Genomic DNA, 20,010 nt, shown 5'->3' with positions numbered 1-20,010 from the left:
CTTCTCTGGTCTGCTGCTCTGGTGGGGTCCATGACATTTGTGGAGCTTTTGTAGCAGACTGCTTCTACCTCCTGCACTGTGCATTCAAGGGAAAAAGGAGGTTTGGAAGAGTCACAGTTCAGCTGGATGACTTTCCCATCCTGTGCCCCACAGAACTGACCCTCCCATTGCAGCTGAGACTGACAGTCAGGATGGTGGGGACCCCAACTCTGGCAAGAATGGATGGAGGCAGAATAAAAATGGAAAGCTACTTAGTGCCATCAGAAGAGCTTTAACCATTGCCATGAGCCAGGACAGAATGTATCCCAGGGAAACTGGGAACAGCACCTTTGCACACAGACTTGCTAATGGCATGATGATGTTTCTGAATTGGGAATGGGATGGGCCCAGTTAAAGCCCACAAGGTTCTGTAAGCAAAGACATAAAAGCAAGTACCATTGATATTGGATGTAGGGGCAGAAAAGTATGGAGAAATACACAAGAGAAGGCTCAACGCTCCTTCAGAACTGTGAGTTAGGGAAAACACAAGATTTTCTAGACTAGTTTATGTGATTGGAATATCAAAAACCAGTAGCTGAGCTCAGAGGCAGAAGCAAGGGGAACAAGAGGGAACATGCTGCCTGATAAAGTGAGGATGCACGAGGGTGCAGAGGAAGACAAATCTCATAAAAACAAGACATAAATGACTCTTAAGAAGTCTCTTGTTTTAAACAAAATCTTCTGCAGTTGCTGAGTTTACAATTTGCTGTTGGCTTTTTCCTGACACAAGATCTCCGAAGTCCAATAATGCTGTCAAAGCAGCAGCACCACCTCATAATTTTTCAAGACCACTGATTCTCATTTATCCATCTGCTTTCTCTGCTCTTTGTGTGCAAGTTCAACGTGCCCTTAAAAAAGCAGCTTTTCTAGGAGATTTTGAAATATCCAAGTCTGTCAGTCCCAGGTCCAAGCCTGGCAGTGAATACCTCCTCTAAGTGCAGAGCCATTTTGGTAGGGAAAATAAAAATAGCAGATTGTCTGACATGCTGCTCGGTGACTGACAGACTCTAAACAAGCTCTCCTGTTGTTTGCAGATAGGGCAGGTTCTACTCATCTCTGCTTCTGGCAGCTAAGGTGATAACCTGTCACAGGCACCTCAGGAACAATAATTCTCCCAGGTAAAACTTGACAGAATGTCTCTGGGATATGCAGATAACGCCTAAAAAACCTCCAAACATTCCCTGAAGGTGACTAAAAGAAAGCAGAACCATCTTTAGTATGGTGCTTAGCACCGGGATTCAGTCAGACCAACTACATTAAAGATGAACCTGCCTGATGAATGCTGCTGCTGCAGGAGGGGGATGATTTTCTTTCCTTGCACAGAACTATCATTTCACCCCAGACAGAAATGCCCTGTAAGGTCAGAAGGTCAGGGTCAATTCTAGCAGGATTGGACACAACATTCCCTTTTCTCAGAAATTTGAAATGGCTTCTGCTGGAATTCAGTGTCCTTGAGAATAGCTTTGTCTGAAACATGATGAACATTCAAAAGCAAAGAGCAGACTCCTTTCTGGCTGTGAGAAATAGATACCCTGCAGCCACTGGTTCCAACTGCAAGTCACACCCCCGAGTGTATCTTCCCCAAGTAATTTAGTAATAATAATCAATTCATATTCCAAGGATTTGGAAACATCAGCAGATTTGGCACCAATGGCCAGATGAGAGGATTCAGCTCTGCTGGCACACAGCAACACACATTAACTGCTGTCACTCTCTCTCCCAAGTTCGCTCACCTTCAGCCAAATTCTGGCTGTGCTGAGATTTTGCAAGATTAGTCCCTGACCACTGAGCTGCTGGATTTGCAGCTGTACCAACACCCATGGCTCAGTTCCAGCCCCTCCTGTGCAGGCAGTGCTGGCCCTGGGGGGGTGATGCCCTCAGGAAACAGCCACCTGCTCCCAGGTGCCTCATCCCACCCCAGGTGCAGCCCAGGGGAGGTGACACCACTTGTGTGGCCTCTGGAGAGGCACCCAGCTGCTTCAGGGCTGCTAAGATTATTCCTTTTTTATAAAATAGCCTTTTGAGAAAGATTATGTCTGATTTTATCTCACCCACAAGGCATGTACTAGCAGGAAGGTTTACTCTGTGTATAATGTCGTCTAAATTATTTAGAAAACAACCCAGAGACGAGGTCTTTACACCCACTCTCCCTCCTCCTGGAAAAGCATATTGGATTGCCCACCATCAAGGAAATATGCTTCCTTACATATTGCTGAAGTGTCTTTTCTTCTTCTCCTGCTCATCCTCCAAAACCCCTACAGACACTACAGCTTTTTTATCTCAGTTCCATTTCCCCCAGTCGCAGCAGGGACGTGATGCTGTGTTCACCTAAAGAGTAACAGAGACATCTCTGGCTTTGCCCCATCTCTATCTTCAGATCTCAGCACAAAAGGGTCTGTACTGCAACAGGAAGCAGTTTCAGCCTGGAGCTGAAGTTGACATCTTTATCTGAGAAGCCACCTACTCCATTACAGGGCTTCCTAGAAAATACATTCCCAGAACAACACTGGGTGTCACCGACAGGAGGGGGGAGGAGGAGGTGGCTGCACCAGTGCTTCCCAGCTGGCAAGGAAAGTAGGGAGTGGACAAGCTGGAACTGAGTAAGTTTTGGTCTCTATTCCCTAAGTTAATAAAGGCAGCCCTGAGTTATTAATCATCCTGACTACAGCAGAGGGAGGCTAAGGTCAGCTCAGAAATGGAAAGGCCTCAGTTAAACACTGTACAAACCAGAGCTACAGGAGCTGTGTTCTCCAAGCAAAGCCAAATGCAGGGTGGGTATGACACACAGTGCAGCCAGTTGGTGGCAAATGTCCCTCTGATCTCATTATTTATTTATCTGCTGATTTTGCAACTTACTTTGGAAGGAAACAACAGGGTGCAAAGAACTGAAAGGGAGAAAGGCAGAGGGGAGGTGGACCAGGAGCAAAATGACCTCAGGATGTTGTCAGAGTGCTGGGGCAAAGAACAGGGCACCTACAGCAGAACCTGGGACTAAAGAACATTTAATAATGGGGAGGAAAGTCAGTGCCTGCTGTGAACAGTGCTCAGTGGCAAGGACGCTGCCACCACCCCAGGATGTAGAAGGTCCAGTCACCCGTAATTAGGCTTAATTCAGTAATTAGGTGGCAAACATCATGAAGCAAGCAGTGGATTGGTACTTCTGTGGGAAAACTAATGAGTCTTAGTGATTTACATACTGCAACTAAATCCAGCAGAGGAAACATGCTCATTTTCTACCCATTCATGGACTAAAGAGAAGAAAAAACACTGATGCCCTAAGGGTGAATATTTAATACAGCTCAGGGTGCTTTCAAAGGCCCTGTAGCTCCAAACATCACCTATGAGGCAGCCCATCTGAGGGGTCCCTGTGTCTGGCTTCACTGAACCTACCAGGATGAACCTACCTACCCTGGCATGCCAGTGATGCCTCCTAACATCTGGTTCCATGATCCAGCCCCATCTGGAGAAATCAGCTGCATTTCAGAGGCAGCCACTCATCCTGCCAACCACATCCTGCCAACCACTGAGCACACCAACACTCTGAAAAACCAAAACCAGCAGGAACAGGGAAATTAACTACGTGCCACAAGTGCCACATGAAGCACTCACCTCAGCTGTGCCCTGTAGATGCCACTCACTGAGACAAGAGAACACTGCTAGACTGTCAACAGCAAGCCACACCTGAAGGGAAACCACCCACATTCTCAAAGCCTGCCCTGAAGAGGGGCCTGTGCATTGCAGCTCCTCTATATAACATATATTATCTCATATACTATGATTATACCTAAAGTTACATGATGTGCAATGTGTTGTCCATCTTTCTGCTGTACTTTCTTGGTTTGGACCATTAACCAACATCTACCTCAGGGCTATGCTGAGCAAGCCATTCCAGGGTGGAAATTCCCAATTATATATTTTTTATATACTTCTTAATACCTTGTATCCATTCCCTAATGACAATTACAGACTGCTGGGGAGAAAACTGTTAGAACTTGTTATCCAAAACTGTTTAAATCCCTGTTTATTTTATGCTGAAAAATCACTATAGTTTAAGAACCAACCCAACTACCCCCTTCCCTCACATTCCCCATCACCAAGTATTGCAACTGGGGAGCAAGTGATATTTTCAGAGATTAATATTTACTATCAGTGCCAAAAAAAGAGAGGAGAAAGAGCTGAATAACCCCTGTGGTGGATGATGTAGCTAATGGTATAGTCTTTTTATCTGTTAATGAATTATACAAAGTGTTCTAATTATCTAAATTAGGGCATTATTTGAAATGGCTCACAAACCAATTTGAGCAGAAGTACTTTACCCTAAGAAGGTCTCCAAATTATTCTGTTTCCCTTTGCCTGTGGTCCTATCTTGTGGATAGCACATGAAAAATCATCAATTCCTATTATTATGGTTTTATGTCCTGCATGAATTATTAAACCCTTTACAAAAAGCAAGGAGAGACCAATCTTTTAAACATTAAAAGGAAAATCTAAGACATTTGAAGACAGCAAGGAAATAAAAATACTCTATGTGAAACAGACAAGTACTTATGCAAAATCCTTTCACAGCCTTTTGCCCTCTGCAAATATTATCAATAAAGACTGACAACTTTAAAACAAGCTGATGCAATCCCTTCTGCCAAATGTTGTCCATAACAGCTTATCCCTAAAAGTGAAATGTTTAGGCTACACTTACTTGGTGGCCTCATGGAGCCCATGAAGGTAAAGATTTCCCAAGCTACTTCTGAGAACTCAAATCCTGGCCATGGTTGGTTTTGTAACTTTTGTTCTCATTCAAAAGCCTCACTCACTGTGAAATATTTACACATCTGTCAGAGACTTCCATCCACAAGGGCCCAAAGAGCACGAAACAAGTTTTTAAAGGCTCCAGCCTGGCAGGAAAGAGTTTTTTGGAGCACAGAGACAGTGATTGTGTCAACAACCCAAAGGTGTTTCCTTCCCCAAGGAGAAGCAAAGGCATGCTACAGTCAGGATGGAATAGACCTGGTGGAACATGAGAAATGCCATTCATCCCTGATTACAGTGACAGAAGGGCACAAAGATTGTTTTGAAACTACTTCCTGCCTGTACTGTCTAATTAATCTAATGGTTATATGCCCAAAGACACAAGTACAGACAATCATCCTTGTCATGCAAAAAGAAGGTAAAAGTGCAAGTTGTGCCTCCTGGAAGCTGCTGCTGATCTGCAGGAAATGCTGTTAAAACATATTTTACCAAAAGGACTTCAGCTGACTTCCAGTATGGTAAAATACCTATTTCTGTTGCAAAGCTTCCATGACCCCAGTTACCTGCCCTCCATCACATTTGACACACCTGCAAGTCTGAATAACAACACCCTGGTGCCATTTTTTGGCAGTTAATGTCATGATGTGGCATTAATTGCACCAGTATAAGTTTTCTAAATCCTGCTTTCCCTTCCAGCTGCATCACCCAAACAAAACCACAGGGAAGCAGGAGAGCTGGCTGAGACACACTTGCCTCAGCCCCTTGGGGATGTCCTGGATTCATTTGCCATCCGGGATTTTGACAGATGCAGTTTCTGTGCTGGGTGTTTGAAGGCTCTGCTACGGTCTGTGTTGGAGGCAGCTCTGAACCCAGTTTCAGTCTGCAAAATGGGCAAACGTGCAAGCCAAGAAGTGCTACATACTTCTGCCTCCTCCAGAGGATGGGGAAAATGTGGCTTTGGGGGAAAATGTGGCTTTTTTGGGGGGGCGGCAGTGCTGTCACGCAGCAAGTTGTGCTCCCCACCAAAACACCTGTGTACCTGCTTTCAAGTCTTCTGGCAAAAAACAAGATCATGGCATAAGGAGGGCACTCTCTGCTGAATCTCAACACCAAACCAGTCAGTTGCTTCGTATTTGTAGAGCAAATAAATGCATTACCCTATGAGTTGATCTTTGTTTTGTTCCACAAGGGTGGGAGGAACGTTGGAGACGATGACTTGCATATCCAACTGATTGACCACAGAGACCTGGAAACAAAAGAGTGGCATTCAATTGGCACAATCCTATCCACAACATCCTCTGCAGAGAAAGAAAGGAATAATTACATTCCTGCCTTCACAGCCATGCCCTGATGTACAATTTCTAATTTTAATTCCAAGCAAGAGAGCTGGGAAACCTTGCTTTGCTTGGCAGCAAAACCTAATAAACAGCAGGCAAAGATTTAACTAGAACTATAATTGCAGGGCTACTGATTTTTAAGGGAAAGCCTATGAAACCTGTTCTTCATAGAATAGAATTTACTGACAGAATCATGGATCCCCTACGTGCCATGTTCAAAATCACTTCTTTTGGTATTTTTGAGGAGCTGACAGGAAAATCCAACCTTGGAAATACACAGTTTGCACCAACATAAATACCAGAGGAATTCAACTAAACCAATGATACTTTGTTAGAAAATCACCCAGGAAACTGCTTGCTTATTTAAAAATAATCAGTGAAAATTATTTTACTCTTCTTTTTCTCTTCCAGAAGCAAGGTATCTCCTCTTCTTCTCAGCCACAGGCTGGCTGGTCAGCGAGCAGAGGGACTACACACATGCAGTCAGTTCAGCAGCTCTGGCAAACTCTTCTGCACATCTGTCCTCCCCTCAAGCTCTTTTCATCCCAAGAAAATCTGCCTTCTGGTAAAATAATGACATGCTTCCTTCTCCCTTTTAAATAGTTTCGCATTTTGTAACAGCTCCCTCTTCACTAGCACAGCCAACCTCCCCTGAGGTTGGGAGAGGAACTGCTACTTCCCAACCTGGTGGAGAAAAGAAAACGCTTCTTAAAACTTGGCTCAGGTCCATGTCTGCATGACAGCAAATTTAATACTCCAAACCTAGACTCCCTGTAGAGGGTTCTGGAGGTAAGTTTGGAAAAGTAGAACAAGGTTAAACTGAATAAATTTAAAAATCAGGGTTAGCTGGCTCAATACCTTCCAAATGAAAAAGCACCCCTGATTGTCAAAAGGGAACTTGGAGCCATGTAAGCACTTCAGCAGACAAGCCATAAATCACTTCCACACCCTCATTCACCAGCTTTGAAGCTTGATTCAACTTTAAATATTTAAATGCTCTTGAAATGTCATCAGATGCACTGATCAGCATGTACAGCCTTCTGTGTGAGAAAAACAGGACTGCAGTGAACTCATAATGAATTTTAGACTGAGATCATTGAAAGGAACACTAAAGCAATGAGGAGTATAATGGAATGAATGACATGAACCACTTCAAGCAGCCTCTGGGCACCTCTGCACCCAGTGCTGCAGCAATGCAACACTTAGAAAAGGCAACAGCTCTTTTGATATTCAAGGAATCATAATTATGAGTCCTTGTTTATATACAAAAATACGGATAAGCACACATTCAGGACTAGCTATGAAAAAAGGGTGTTGAATAAAAGCCAAGAAAAAGTTCAGGTTTCCATAGGAACATGAACTTGCTTGCTGTCCACATGGGTAAAGGCTTTCATGTTTCAATTATTTAAAATTGGAATTAAGATGAGGAACTAAGTCCAATTTCACTACATGGTAAGAAAAGCTGAGGGGAGAAACTGTTCCCTTCCACTCCAGGAGATGGAAACATGCTGGGAGCAGAAGTGGAAGGTGTGGGAAAGCAAGGGCTCCTCCCAGGCACCCAAGTCACTGCTGTCTGGAAGCTTTTTGGGGCAATTACCAGGGATCATCCAACCAGTTGTTCCTTGGAAAACTTTTGCTACTGCCAGCCTACTGAGCAAACCCCCAGTCAGGCCCTGGGATGCTAATTAGCAGACACTGGCCTAAATCCTGTGGCTGAAGTCAGGAGTGCTGAGGTGTCTCATGTCCATGAGTACCTGCAGAAGGCATTGCTGAGGGCTAGGAAAGTTCCAGCATGAATGAAATCAGCAGCACAACAAACTGGAAGTTTGCAGCAGAGGCAGGGAATCCATGGTGAAGAGCAGGAGCCCATCAACCATATCGCTTTGATATCATGCATTCCAATTTTTAAATCAAACAAGGAAGAACCCACAAATAGTTCTGGTCATTACACAGCACCAATGGGTTCCTGGGAGAAGCTTCTCCTGAGGGCTGGAAGAACCAGTTGTTGGACCATCCCAAACCCCAACAGTTGGTTAAAGATGGCATCTTGGTAAATATTCACTATCCACACTTACTATCTTTACATGCTCCTTTGCAGCATTATTTTAAAATGTAATTGCTTTTTTTCTTCCTTTGTAGATCCACAGGTGTCTAACTTGAGCCATCCAGCCAGTAGGAACAGCCTGGTGTCCTTCACCTGTACTGTCCAGTGCAGCATGGAGATGTTTCACTAGTGGGTTTGGCAGCTTGGGCAGCTCACAGAGCTGTGCCAGGGGTCTGAGGAAGGGTCCTGACCCCAGTTCTGGAGGACAGCTTGCTCTGTTCAGGATCAGTACTGTCCCTTTGGTGTTGCCCCACCTTGTCTCCCAAGACATCCTCCCCCTGTCTTCTTCACCTACACCTTCTTCTTTTGCACATGAGTAACTGAATTGATTTCCTTTATCTGTGTGCCCTCCTTGACCTTGTGTTGAATCAGAGAATCATAGAATCATCAAGGCTGGAAAAGACCTTCAAGATCATCAAGTCCAAACATCCCTATAACCCCCCACCACTAAACCATCTCCTGAAACATCACATCCACCTGTTTTCTGAACACCTCCAGGGATGGTGCCTCCACCACCTCCCTGGGCAGCCTGTTCCAAGGCCTCACCACTATTTCTGTGAAGAAATTGTTCCTAATATCCAATCTGAACTGTCCCTGGTGCAACTTGACCCCATTTTCTCTCATCCTTTTGCTGGTCCCTTGGGAGAAGAGGCAAACACCCACCTCACCATGCTCAGTGCAAACCTGAACTTCCATGGTGGGATGGTGTTGGTCTGTACTTCAATCCACAGCTACTCTAAGAGTTCATGTCTTGCTCAAAACCACTGTCCCAGGGTGCTCATCACTCATCAGACAACCTAGAGGCCTCTATAAATTAATGAGACATGCTTCACTTCCTAATGTCACTGTCAATTCCTTCTGGCTGTATTTTAATACACTATTACCACCTAAATGGCAGGAGAATGCCCTGTCATTTTGGGAGGTCAAGCATGAGGATGTCACACATTATGTTGATCTGCTGAGTTCCTGTATAACTCAGTGTACCAAGTGTTACCACCTCCATCATCTGACTGCTCCCAGGAACCAGATAATGCACTTCATCCCTACAACATTATGCTAATATTAACCCAATCCATCAAGTTATACAGGCTTTAAAGGAATTAGTTTTGATGGTGCCAGTGACTTAACTAAGTCAATGTCCTGTACTCAGCAAAAACCCATGAGCTCAAGGCCCAAAGCAGGTGCCCTTTTTGAATGTTGCTTCCCTGCAAACCTGAAGCACAGTCTGAGCCCAGAATCATTCCTTGTGTCTCCCTTCCAGACATGAGCAGCTGAGGCATGGTGACCTTAGCTTTCCCCAGCCTTGGAGCTTTCAGAGCCTGGTAGCTCAGATCCCTGCCTGTACTGCCAGGTGCACCAGCTCCATCTCTAACCCAGGAGGGACGTGCTCATGTTAATGCAAAGCAGGTTCCAAGTCAACAAGTTTTCAGCTTGGCTTATTAGCTGGGGTTTAGCACCATGCTAGGCCTGCTTCTCACACTGAGACAGGAGCTGGCTGCATCCTGCTGGCTTGGAGAACAGCTGCAGATGACCTGTGACTGGCTGTGTCCAGCCATGCCGACATGACCTGCTTTAGACTTGTCATGCACAAAACCTGCACCTGTTTTGCTGCCATCTGGGCCCAGAAGACCCAGAGAGTAACCTTGCTCAATCTGAACAATTACATTCTGAACTGAACCACAGATAAATAAAATACTGCACAGCATGTCTAGTGTGGTAACCAAGATGAGCATCTCTGCCGTGAAGCAGGATGCTTCAGATGGTTGGAAAAGCTTTTGGTTCAAAAAAAACCACCAAACCCACAAGCTTTGTTTCAGCAACCAGAAAATTACAGAATCATTGAGGCTGGAAAAGACCTTTAAGACCATCAAGTCCAGCCCATGACCTGACACCCCCACATCTCCAGACCATGGCACTAAGTGCCACCTCCAGCCTGTCCTTGAGCACCTCCAGGGCTGGTGCCTCCATCACTGCCCTGGGCAGCCCATCCCAATGTCTGATCACCCTTCCATGGGAAGTGCTTCCTGATGTCCAACCTAAACCTCCCCTGGTGCCATCCTGCTGGCTGGGAGAACAGCTGCAGATGACCTGTGACTGGCTGTGTCCAGCCATGCCGACATGACCTGCTTTAGACTTGTCATGCACAAAACCTGCACCTGTTTTGCTGCCATCTGGGCCCAGAAGACCCAGAGAGTAACCTTGCTCAATCTGAACAATTACATTCTGAACTGAACCACAGATAAATAAAATACTGCACAGCATGTCTAGTGTGGTAACCAAGATAAGCATCTTTGCCGTGAAGCAGGATGCTTCAGATGGTTGGAAAAGCTTTTGGTTCAAAAAAAACCACCAAACCCACAAGCTTTGTTTCAGCAACCAGAAAATTACAGAATCATTGAGGCTGGAAAAGACCTTTAAGACCATCAAGTCCAGCCCATGACCTGACACCCCCACATCTCCAGACCATGGCACTAAGTGCCACCTCCAGCCTGTCCTTGAGCACCTCCAGGGCTGGTGCCTCCATCACTGCCCTGGGCAGCCCATCCCAATGTCTGATCACCCTTCCATGGGAAGTGCTTCCTGATATCCAACCTAAACCTCCCCTGGTGCAGCTGCAGGTCAGGCCCTCTTGTCTTGTTGTTGGTTGCCTGGAAAAAGAGCACAGCCCCCACCTGACTAAACCTCCCTTCATGTAGTTGAAGAGAGTGAGAAGGTCCCACCTGAGCGTCCTCATCTCCAGGCTAAAAACCTCCAGCTCCCTCAGCCCATCCCTGTAAGACTTTCCCTCCAGTCCCTTCACCAGCCTCGTCGCCCTCCTCTAGACCTGCTCCAGCACCTCAAGATCCTTCCTGCAGTGAGGTACACACAGTTTAAGGCCTTCCCACAGGTCTGCCTGGAATTAAACTTCAGGTTGCCTGGGTTTCCTCAGGAATTACTCCACAAAGGTGATGCTTGGCTCATACTTACAAGAACATCTGCTTTGCTGCTCAGCCCTTGCCCGTAATTGTCCGTTGCGATGACCTGAAACTTGAAATAGGATCTTCTCATATTTTTGAACAGCATAGCAGTTTTTATTAGCCCTGTGTAAGCTTCAATCACAAAACCTTCTTTACCATCCTTGATTGGAGGAATGATGAGTCTGTATTGCATGGCACTGTAATTCCCAGTGTCTTTATCATCAGCCTAATAGGGAAAAGAAAACAAGCAGAGGCAAATCAAGTAAATCTGCATGCAAAGAGTCATTAACCTTGTCCTTTAGCTGCAGACTGGTCCAGCACTTCTCTTCCTCTCTGACATTTAAAACATTGGATCCTGGAGAGCAGATATTGCTATTACTTTAAATGGTTCATTTAACTTTGCTGCATATACAGCTTTGCTTTCCCAGCATTTTCTTTCTCCTGTGCTGGCACTAAACTGCTCCAAAGGAAAGAAAAAAATAATAAAAAAATAAATAAAATAAAAAAAAAAAGAAGAAAAAGAAAAATATAAATGGACTTTTCAAGTCTGCCACAAACTGAACAGGTAAGAACAGTTTAATTCTGGGAAGCCTCCACTGCCAAATATCACCCAGCAAAGTAAAAAACCAAAAGGAATATTCTGCACCCTCATTGGTTGAGCACATTTTTGGAGTATTTTCATCCTTTTTTAAAACAAACAAACAAACAAACAGAACACAAAACCAAGAAGGGATTGTGTGACACCCACCCCTGCAATGCTGCACGATTCTCCACTACAAGGCCAGGTCCTGGCAGCCCCCAGGTCACCGTGGAGCTGTTTCCCCTGCTCCTGAGAGCCCTGCCCAGCCCCCTGGGGCCTCTCCAGCTCCTGCTGTGCACAAACCAGCTCCTGGTCAAAAGGCAGAGCCTATTTTCAGATGGGAGTGGTGCTGAGGGCACTTCTGCTGCTTTCATGTGCTGTCTAGCCAGGGGTCAGTGCCATGGTAGCTAATTACCATCTGTAATCTGTCCACTCGTTAGACCTGGGCACTGGCTCAGCCCCTGGGACACTTCAGCATCTCTTGGCAGCCTTTTATCAGAAGATTGGCACAACTTCTTGAGCCTGTGGCTTCAGCTAATGGTGGAGAAAAAAACACCTGTCACTTCAAACTGGGGCAGGTCTCTGTAAAACCCAAACTCCATCCGAACTTCAGAACAATAATGACAATCTGGTGGGGGTTCATGGCAGCATGAGGAGCTACTTTCCAAGCCCTGCCAGTGCTGCCTAAAAAAGCCTTATCTGTGCAAGGTCATTAGGCCTTCATTATCATTAATTGCTTCCCCACCATCAGGGAACAAGATGTATAAGGTGTAAACTTTTACTAACTCCTATTCTGTCTTTATTTTCTGATAGTTTTCAGAGACTGCCAGTGAGGAGACACAAGCAGGGAGCCTGTGCAGCACAGCCATTGCATTGTGCACCATCAAGAGGAACCTGTGCCAGGCCCATGATCCAGGTACCAAAACCCACGTGTCCTTCCCATGCTGCTCCCACTGCTCTCAGATGGAACAGGCACCACCACGAAGAGCTCAGGCAATAATAGCTGAGCTGCTTTAGCTGAGGTAGCAAATGTGTTGCTCACAGGACCCTGCTGCAGAGCTGCTCCCTCCATGGCATTGGCTGCCACCCATCACAGAGACAAGACAGTTCTAAATGGTCCTGCAGCCTTTGGAAATGCTTGGTTTTCCTCTAAATTGACAAAGCTTTCTCTGGCTTGGCTATGAAAAGCATAAATATAAAAATGTGTTCAGCTGTTTCTCTAGTTCTGTAGCTTTTTCTTAAGGCTTTCAAAACCCAAGATTACTACCTTGGGTGATCTCAAGCCCCTTTATTAGTATTTTGAGGAAAGATGGGGAAGGTTAAAAGCTTTCTGAAGTGTATCCCTTCCTGTCAGTCAAAATACCAGTGAGCTTTTCCAGAGGACTCCAACTGACCCAAAAATCAGGGAGCCAGCAGACAGGAGCTTGACAGGTGGGTTTTCAGCACCAGGCTTATTTTTGGCTTTCCTTTCGACAAGTCAATTGCTGAAGGAAAATAGAAATGAGAAGACATGCTCCCCAGTACAAGGAAGAGAGGAAATGGCTGCACCTCAAAGTCAGGCTGATGTGCAAGTGCTCACAGTCCCTCTTTGAGAGCTCAGTGTCAGTGCTCAGCTCCAAGCACAGGTCAGACTCCTCAAGAAGTGAGTAACAGGTCACCCTCAGTCCTCCAGCTTCAGTGACCTTATCAGACTCTCACTCCCACCACAGTTTCATCCCATGAAGTCACAAATCAGCACACTAAAGGGGCTGATCTTGGCCAGCTGCCCACTCAGCCACTCTCTCAACCCCTTCCTCAACAGAAGGAAGGAGACAATAAGATGATAAAGCTCAGTGATTGAGATAAGGACAGGGACCTGCTTACCAGGCACTGCCACGGGCCAAAGAGACTCAACTTGAGAAAAACTGCCATATAAAATAGGTTGGGATGATAAGAAAGAAAGACAAACATTAAAACACCACCTCAGCCATGCTTGGTGGAACCACAGAGCCCTCACCCCTGCCTGGGCACAGCCACCCTGTGCAAATCTAAAGTACAAATATTTCACTTCAAGTCCCAATTCTTAACAAAATGTGAAAGAAACCTGAAAATTAGGGCTGAAAGACTCCATGTGATTCCTACCACTACTACAATCATTCTTAGTAAAGTGACATTGAAAACTGGCATGAGAACAGAAATAAAACACCCTTGAAAACATGCAGGCTGCAGGTCACTGAGGCATTCAAAGTACCTTCTCTTGATGCTTTCTGGATCCTTTTGGCCCATGTGCCCTAGGAGAGCTTTACATCCTCTATGTGCTCAAAAAAAGGGATCAGGAGGCCTCTGCCTGGACTAGCAGGGAATAACAACATGTGGCACAAGCCCACCAGAAGCCCATGCCTGCCCTGCTCAAGAGACAGGGAGGGAACCTCCTGGGAAAGGATTTCATGGGGCTGGAGAGCAGCTCAAACTACTCACTTGTCTCAAACCTAACGAATCACTGCACCTCACAAGCACAACTTGTACAGCACAGATCAGCTCAAAGCCATAAAAAAGGCAGAAAAGACCAGTTTGGTAAAAGCCACTGGCTTATCCACACTTAACTCTCCATGTTGGTAATGGAGCTTGGGGAAAAAAAAGAAAGGAATAACCCCTGTAACCTCCCAGGGTGTGTTCTGGCACAGAAGGCACAGGTAGGGGAGCACTGCCTGATCTGGTTCCTTGGGGATCATCACTGTGGTGAGACAGGATCAACAGTGACTGCCCAACCAACTGCCAAAGGGTCTCTGGAGGTGCCCTGTGAGATGAGCACTGTGCCCTTTAAATAAAAAGCCAATTTCTTTGTTAAAATGGAATTATTAGATTGGGTCGGCTGGTTAATAAGCCTGTTGTTTTTCTAATATTAGCCAATTCCATCTCAATACAGAGACAGGACTTTTAATAGTAGTTTGTTTCAATAAAAACAGAAATTAATCTGACCTCCAGTATGTGTGCAACTAAGGACACACAAAATCTGGATCCAAAGTAGGGTGTCAATATTGCAGACACAGATGTTACACTCAGCCTTTCTGAACAAACATCACACTAGTGAAGCTGCTTAGAAGTCATAGAATCATATGGTTTGGGTTGGAAGTGACCATGACATATAGTCCCATGGGCAGGGACACCTCCCACCAGCCCAGGCTGCTCCAAGCCCCATCCAACCTGCCCTTCAGCACTGCCAGGGATGGGGCAGCCACAGCTTCCCTGGGCAACCTGGGCCAGGGTCTCACCACCCTCACAGCAAAGAATTTCTTCCTAACATCCAACCTAAATCTCCCCTCTTTCAGTTTAAAACCATTACCCCTTATCCTATCATTACACACCCTGGTAAAAAGTCCCTCCCCAGCTTTCCTGTAAGCCCCTTTCAGATACTGGAATGCTGCTAAAAGTCATGGTATGATAAGTCTTCCAGCTGAGTCTGATGCCTGACACTCCAGTCAAGGAGATACTTTCAAATTTTAAGGAAGCAGCCTCTAAAATCCTGCAGCTCAGATGCCCAAAGCTGGGAGACAGGCTACAGGTTTTTATCCAGGAGTCCTGAGAACTCAGTGGCCCCCCAGAGAATTCAGTGGCCTTAGTGTCATTAATAGTTCAGGCTATGTCCATCCCAGAAACCATCTACACACAGAGGAGCAAAGCCAGGGGCAAAAGAGCCTGAGGAGCTTGGAAAAAAGCATCAGCTCAAGTAATGAAAAGAGAGTACTCACTACAAGCTGGATGTCTGGGAGAGATGAAAACACGTGAGCTGCAAATCAGGGGTGCCAGACACCCCTTTAATGGTGCCTCTGAAACCAGTTACTGTTTGTCCCAGTTTAAATGTTTTTTTTTCTGGTTTAACTAATTAATTCAAGACTTGGGTCTTAAGTTTGAACACTCCAGACAGCAGCTATTCCTGAAGGCCAAGCAGATACCTCACAGCTGAGCTTTTGGGTGAAAAGAGGTACATTCGAGGAGCAGATGCCAGGAGAAGCAGAGCTACAGAATTTGGAAGCCAGTCCCTGGCAGAAACAAGCCAATGACCATGAGTTCAGAAGACAGGTCAACAGTGTGAAGGAGCACAGCAGGGAGGAAATGCAGAAGGGAGAAGAAAGAAAACTGCTGCAACTGTCTGTAAATCACAAAGCAAAACCACTTCAAACCAGCACAAGGGCAGCTGTGGCTGCAGAACTGGAAATATTCAACAATCTGTACATTCCTAAGGGCAAAAATGGCCTTGTTCTAACAGCTACTTTCTGTGCCAGTAACTGATTGGAAACATTTGAACCTGCCATCTGCTAAGTGGCACCAGGCTGGGAAGAAGGGAACAAACCCAGCAGCTCAGTCCCATTCATTTTACAGGCCCTGTTGGCATCCTCAGGCGTGTGCTGAAGAAGGACCCTTCACAACTATGCACAACATTTAGAATGAACAGTTGCATCTCTGCAGCTAGTTTGGCTCAAGCTGAGAACGATCAAACCTGGAACTGCCTGGTGATTGTGCAGCAGTGTCAGGGTGTTGCTGCCACGTGGCATTGCTTCTACATGGCTCTCCAGGGGAGGGGACACGTGTCCCACCTGAGCACCGTGGTTGTGCAGCCACGACAGTCCTTGGGGAAACACAGAGGTGTCCAATCATCACCTTTCTTGAGGGCTGAATGGAGTCAAAGATTAATTCATTTATGCTTTAAATGCCTAGCTCTGGGTTAATCCCAGCTCCACAGAAACTCCCAAGGCAGGCAGGTAGAAAGTGAATTTGAATAGTTCACTTTTCCCTCCAACGGTGTCAAAATGGTGTAGAAACAGGGATCAGTTTGGGTAGGCTGCCTTGTGAGAAAAATGTTGAATGAGAGGTGTTCCCAAAAAAAAATAAAAAGGGAAATATTGGTTTTACAACATTTTCCTACCATGCCAAGAGCAGTTAAGTGCTTGATGCAGTAGGTTGATGTGTATGTGCTGCGAGAGAGCTCACATCACACGGTTGAGCCTCTGTGGGCTGGGAATGACCCAGCTCTGCCAACCAACCCAGGCACACTCACCTCTCCAGCCCCTGCAGGAGGTACTTTAATCCTGCAGGAGGTACTTTAGTCCTGCACATGCCTTTGGGAGCAACAGACAACCTTAAACGTGTCAGAAAACAACACAACAATCCAAATCATCTACTATTACATTTGAAATAATCACCAAGGGCAGTAGTTTTCTGAACACCAAAGGAAACCCACTGTAGTGGTTTTTATAGTAAAATGTTCAGCAAGCCAACACATTATCTAGAGGTAGATTCTTTCAAAGAAAATACCTGTGTGCTTGGAATTCCTGTAATGCCACTCTGAGCAGGGCCAGCAGCTTCCTGGCAGGGGCCAGATGTTCCAGCAGATGTGCCTGTTGGAGCCTGTGCTGTTGTCACTCCAAACAGGCTTCAAAGTAGGGTTTTTTTTCACTTCTACCAAATATGTTTTATCCCTACAGATCACTCTCTGTGATTCACAAAGTGCATTTTAAGTAAGAAAGGATCATAACTGGTAAAGCAGTTTGTTTCTAAAAGGACCTTGTTCTCCTGTGCATGTGCAAAAGCAGGATTAGAGAAGGGAGAACTTTGTGTTTCAACAGCAAAAAAGCTGCCTCAAGGTGTCAGGGCTTGGACCTCCCTTTTACAGACCTTGCCATTGGGAAGATTTACCTGCCACCCCAAGGAGAAAAAGAAATACCAAAGAAATCTGCAAGTGATGGGCATGAATAGAAAACAACTGGAGATTTCACATAGATCAATGTATCTGGGCAAGAAAATAATCCCCATTCTCTCTCTATTTGTACCACCCTGAGCAGGAATTTGAAACATTAATTCTGTCAGGTATTTTAGGTCTGTATGCAACTCCCAGGCCAGATTTTCTAGGATTACAGGTTAGTGAAGAGTAATTCCTGCTCCCCTGTGTGTCATCAGAGTACAAACCTGTGGCAAAAAAAAACTGGCTTTGTTTTATTTTGCTGTTCTGCATATTAAGATATTCAAACAGCAATAAAGGATGAAGGCATATTATGAACCCTACTACAAAGGGGCACAAAATACAGAAGAGGCCTTAAAATGACAATTTTATCAACCACATTGGAAGAATCCAGTTTCCTTCAGGATGTAACTGCATTTCAGACTCCACTGGCTCCTATTAACATCCTCAAACCTCTCTGCTGGCTTCATATTAGAACCATTTCTATCCAATTCAGCTCAGCCACTTCCAGAGACTTTGGTTCCCTGGCAGTTATTTTGGCAACTCCCTTTCCTGCAAACGTTTTCTGTACAAAAAACCAACTTTATAAACTGAGGAGTAACCCAGAGAAGCACCTCTCACTTTCTTTACTAGAATTAGCAGCTCCAGTATTTCCTCCTTTAAATGCACTTCAACAAAATTAGAGATGAACACTGTAAAAGGAAATGTTTAGAAAGGGCTAATAAGATCATTTGAGTGAAAAGTCAATTCCCTCTGGGAATTTCCCTAAAGATTGTGGTGATTTTGGTTTTGCTTTTACAGAGTAGACTGAAAATGTGGTCTGTATGAGAAAAGCAAGTATGGCTCTAATTCTGAAGGGAAAACCAGGAGATATGTGAAAATCTCAGGGGTAAAGCAAAAGAAATACTTCTAATATAACAAAATGCAAAGCAAATCTCAACCCACAAAATTCATGTATTAGTACATGAGTATTCCACCTGTTTCTAGTTAACATTCAGAACAACCAGCATGGAAAGCCCTTTACTCATGGAAATGAGCTCTTATATACATTGAGAATTCTTGGAAAAAGAGGTGATTATAGTCCCCATCCCCTATGCCTTTTCTTTTTTCCTTGGAGATATTAGTGCCTATCAGCTCTCCAAGAACATGAGCCTTAAAACAATCCCACTCCCACAGAATAATTCATTTGGCATATTGTTAACCAGACTCATTCTAATCCAAAGGGACTGTTTAATAATGGTTCATGCCATTCTTTTGAGCTCACGTTTCCTTTTTGTCCATTTTTAGCAATATTCCTAAAAATCTAGAGCAAGACAACACGTTATCCAAGTCTAAAAGGGATTATATACCCAAAATGAAAATATTTAGGAGTGCAGTTGCTGCTGCCAGCAAAATTGCTGCACCTTGCAGGGCCTGCAGAAGCAGCCTGTGGTGCTTGAGTCCCAAATGTAACTGTTTTGATGGTGAGACAAGTGTTTATCCAGTATTTTATTGGTGTGTTTGTCTCTAAATTCAACTTCAGTGTAAGATCACAAAGTGTTCTCCTCTCTCTGCACTTTCTCTGTGCTTGGCCCATGGCAGTCAGATAATTCCCTGTGCTACTCACCAGGCTGTGAGGGAGCACCAGTGCCAGGACTGAGGGGCTTTACAGGAGATTTTTCAAGAGGGGCAGAACCGTGCTTGGGTGGGAGGGGGGACATTTTGTTCCAGCAGAATGGTTGAAGCAGCTGAAGTGAAACACAGACATGGTGAGCAGTGTGTTTGGGATGAATTTATCTAATAACGGTTCACATCCATTGCTTTATTAAGAATTAATGACTACAGCAAATCATTAAGTGCTAGCAAAGAGGAAGTCATTGTGGTGGTGTTTGTTGTGGGGTTTTTTGAGGTTTTTTTTTGTTGCCTTTTTTTTTTTTTAAATTTGAAAGCTGTAGTTTTCAATAGGGCAATAAAGCTTGTTGTCTTATTTCCACATAAATTACACTAATTAAAGAAGAGAGTCATTCTTCTGTGCCAATGCCATTGCGCGAAGAACAAGAGGTAGTTGAGAATAACTTACTAAATGTCAACATGAGGAAGAGCTAGAGATCTGCCCACAGCTTTGGCGACTGTCATCAGGGCACTCCTACCCAGCAGAAGTGCCCCTTGGTTAGCCCAACACTCTTATGACATTTCAGATTATTTTCCTTTTCAAGCTGTTGCAAAGCTAGATATATTTACAAGCTGAAAATATGATTGACCTGTTGCTTAATGTAAGCCATATGGTCTCTAAAATAAAGACACAGTGAATTCCCCACAGCTTTGGCGACTGTCATCAGGGCACTCCTACCCAGCAGAAGTGCCCCTTGGTTAGCCCAACACTCTTATGACATTTCAGATTATTTTCCTTTTCAAGCTGTTGCAAAGCTAGATATATTTACAAGCTGAAAATATGATTGACCTGTTGCTTAATGTAAGCCATATGGTCTCTAAAATAAAGACACAGTGAATTCCCATACAGACTATAAACAATGTTTGACCCCCCCCCCCCCCTC

At 44.9% G+C, this 20,010-nt stretch overlaps 1 protein-coding gene across 1 annotated transcript in view; it reads right to left on the bottom strand.

Annotated features, from left to right (window-relative positions):
• LOC104394598 overlaps positions 1-20,010 on the bottom strand; it is a gene marked incomplete at its 5' end in the record, with an annotated part of 82,560 nt that overhangs the window by 32,154 nt on the left and 30,396 nt on the right. The window contains 2 exons of the mRNA XM_010004211.1: positions 5,940-6,028; positions 11,191-11,406. Coding sequence (XP_010002513.1) covers positions 5,940-6,028; positions 11,191-11,406 — 305 coding nt within the window. The remainder of the gene's footprint in view (positions 1-5,939; positions 6,029-11,190; positions 11,407-20,010) is intronic.

Source organism: Chaetura pelagica, unplaced genomic scaffold (assembly GCF_000747805.2).
Source record: "Chaetura pelagica isolate M959 unplaced genomic scaffold, ChaPel_1.0 scaffold1248, whole genome shotgun sequence".
In the NCBI taxonomy this organism is placed as follows: Eukaryota; Metazoa; Chordata; class Aves; order Apodiformes; family Apodidae; genus Chaetura; species Chaetura pelagica.
The sequence above is the reverse complement of the archived record's forward strand: the minus strand, read 5'-3'. Positions and strand labels throughout refer to the sequence as shown.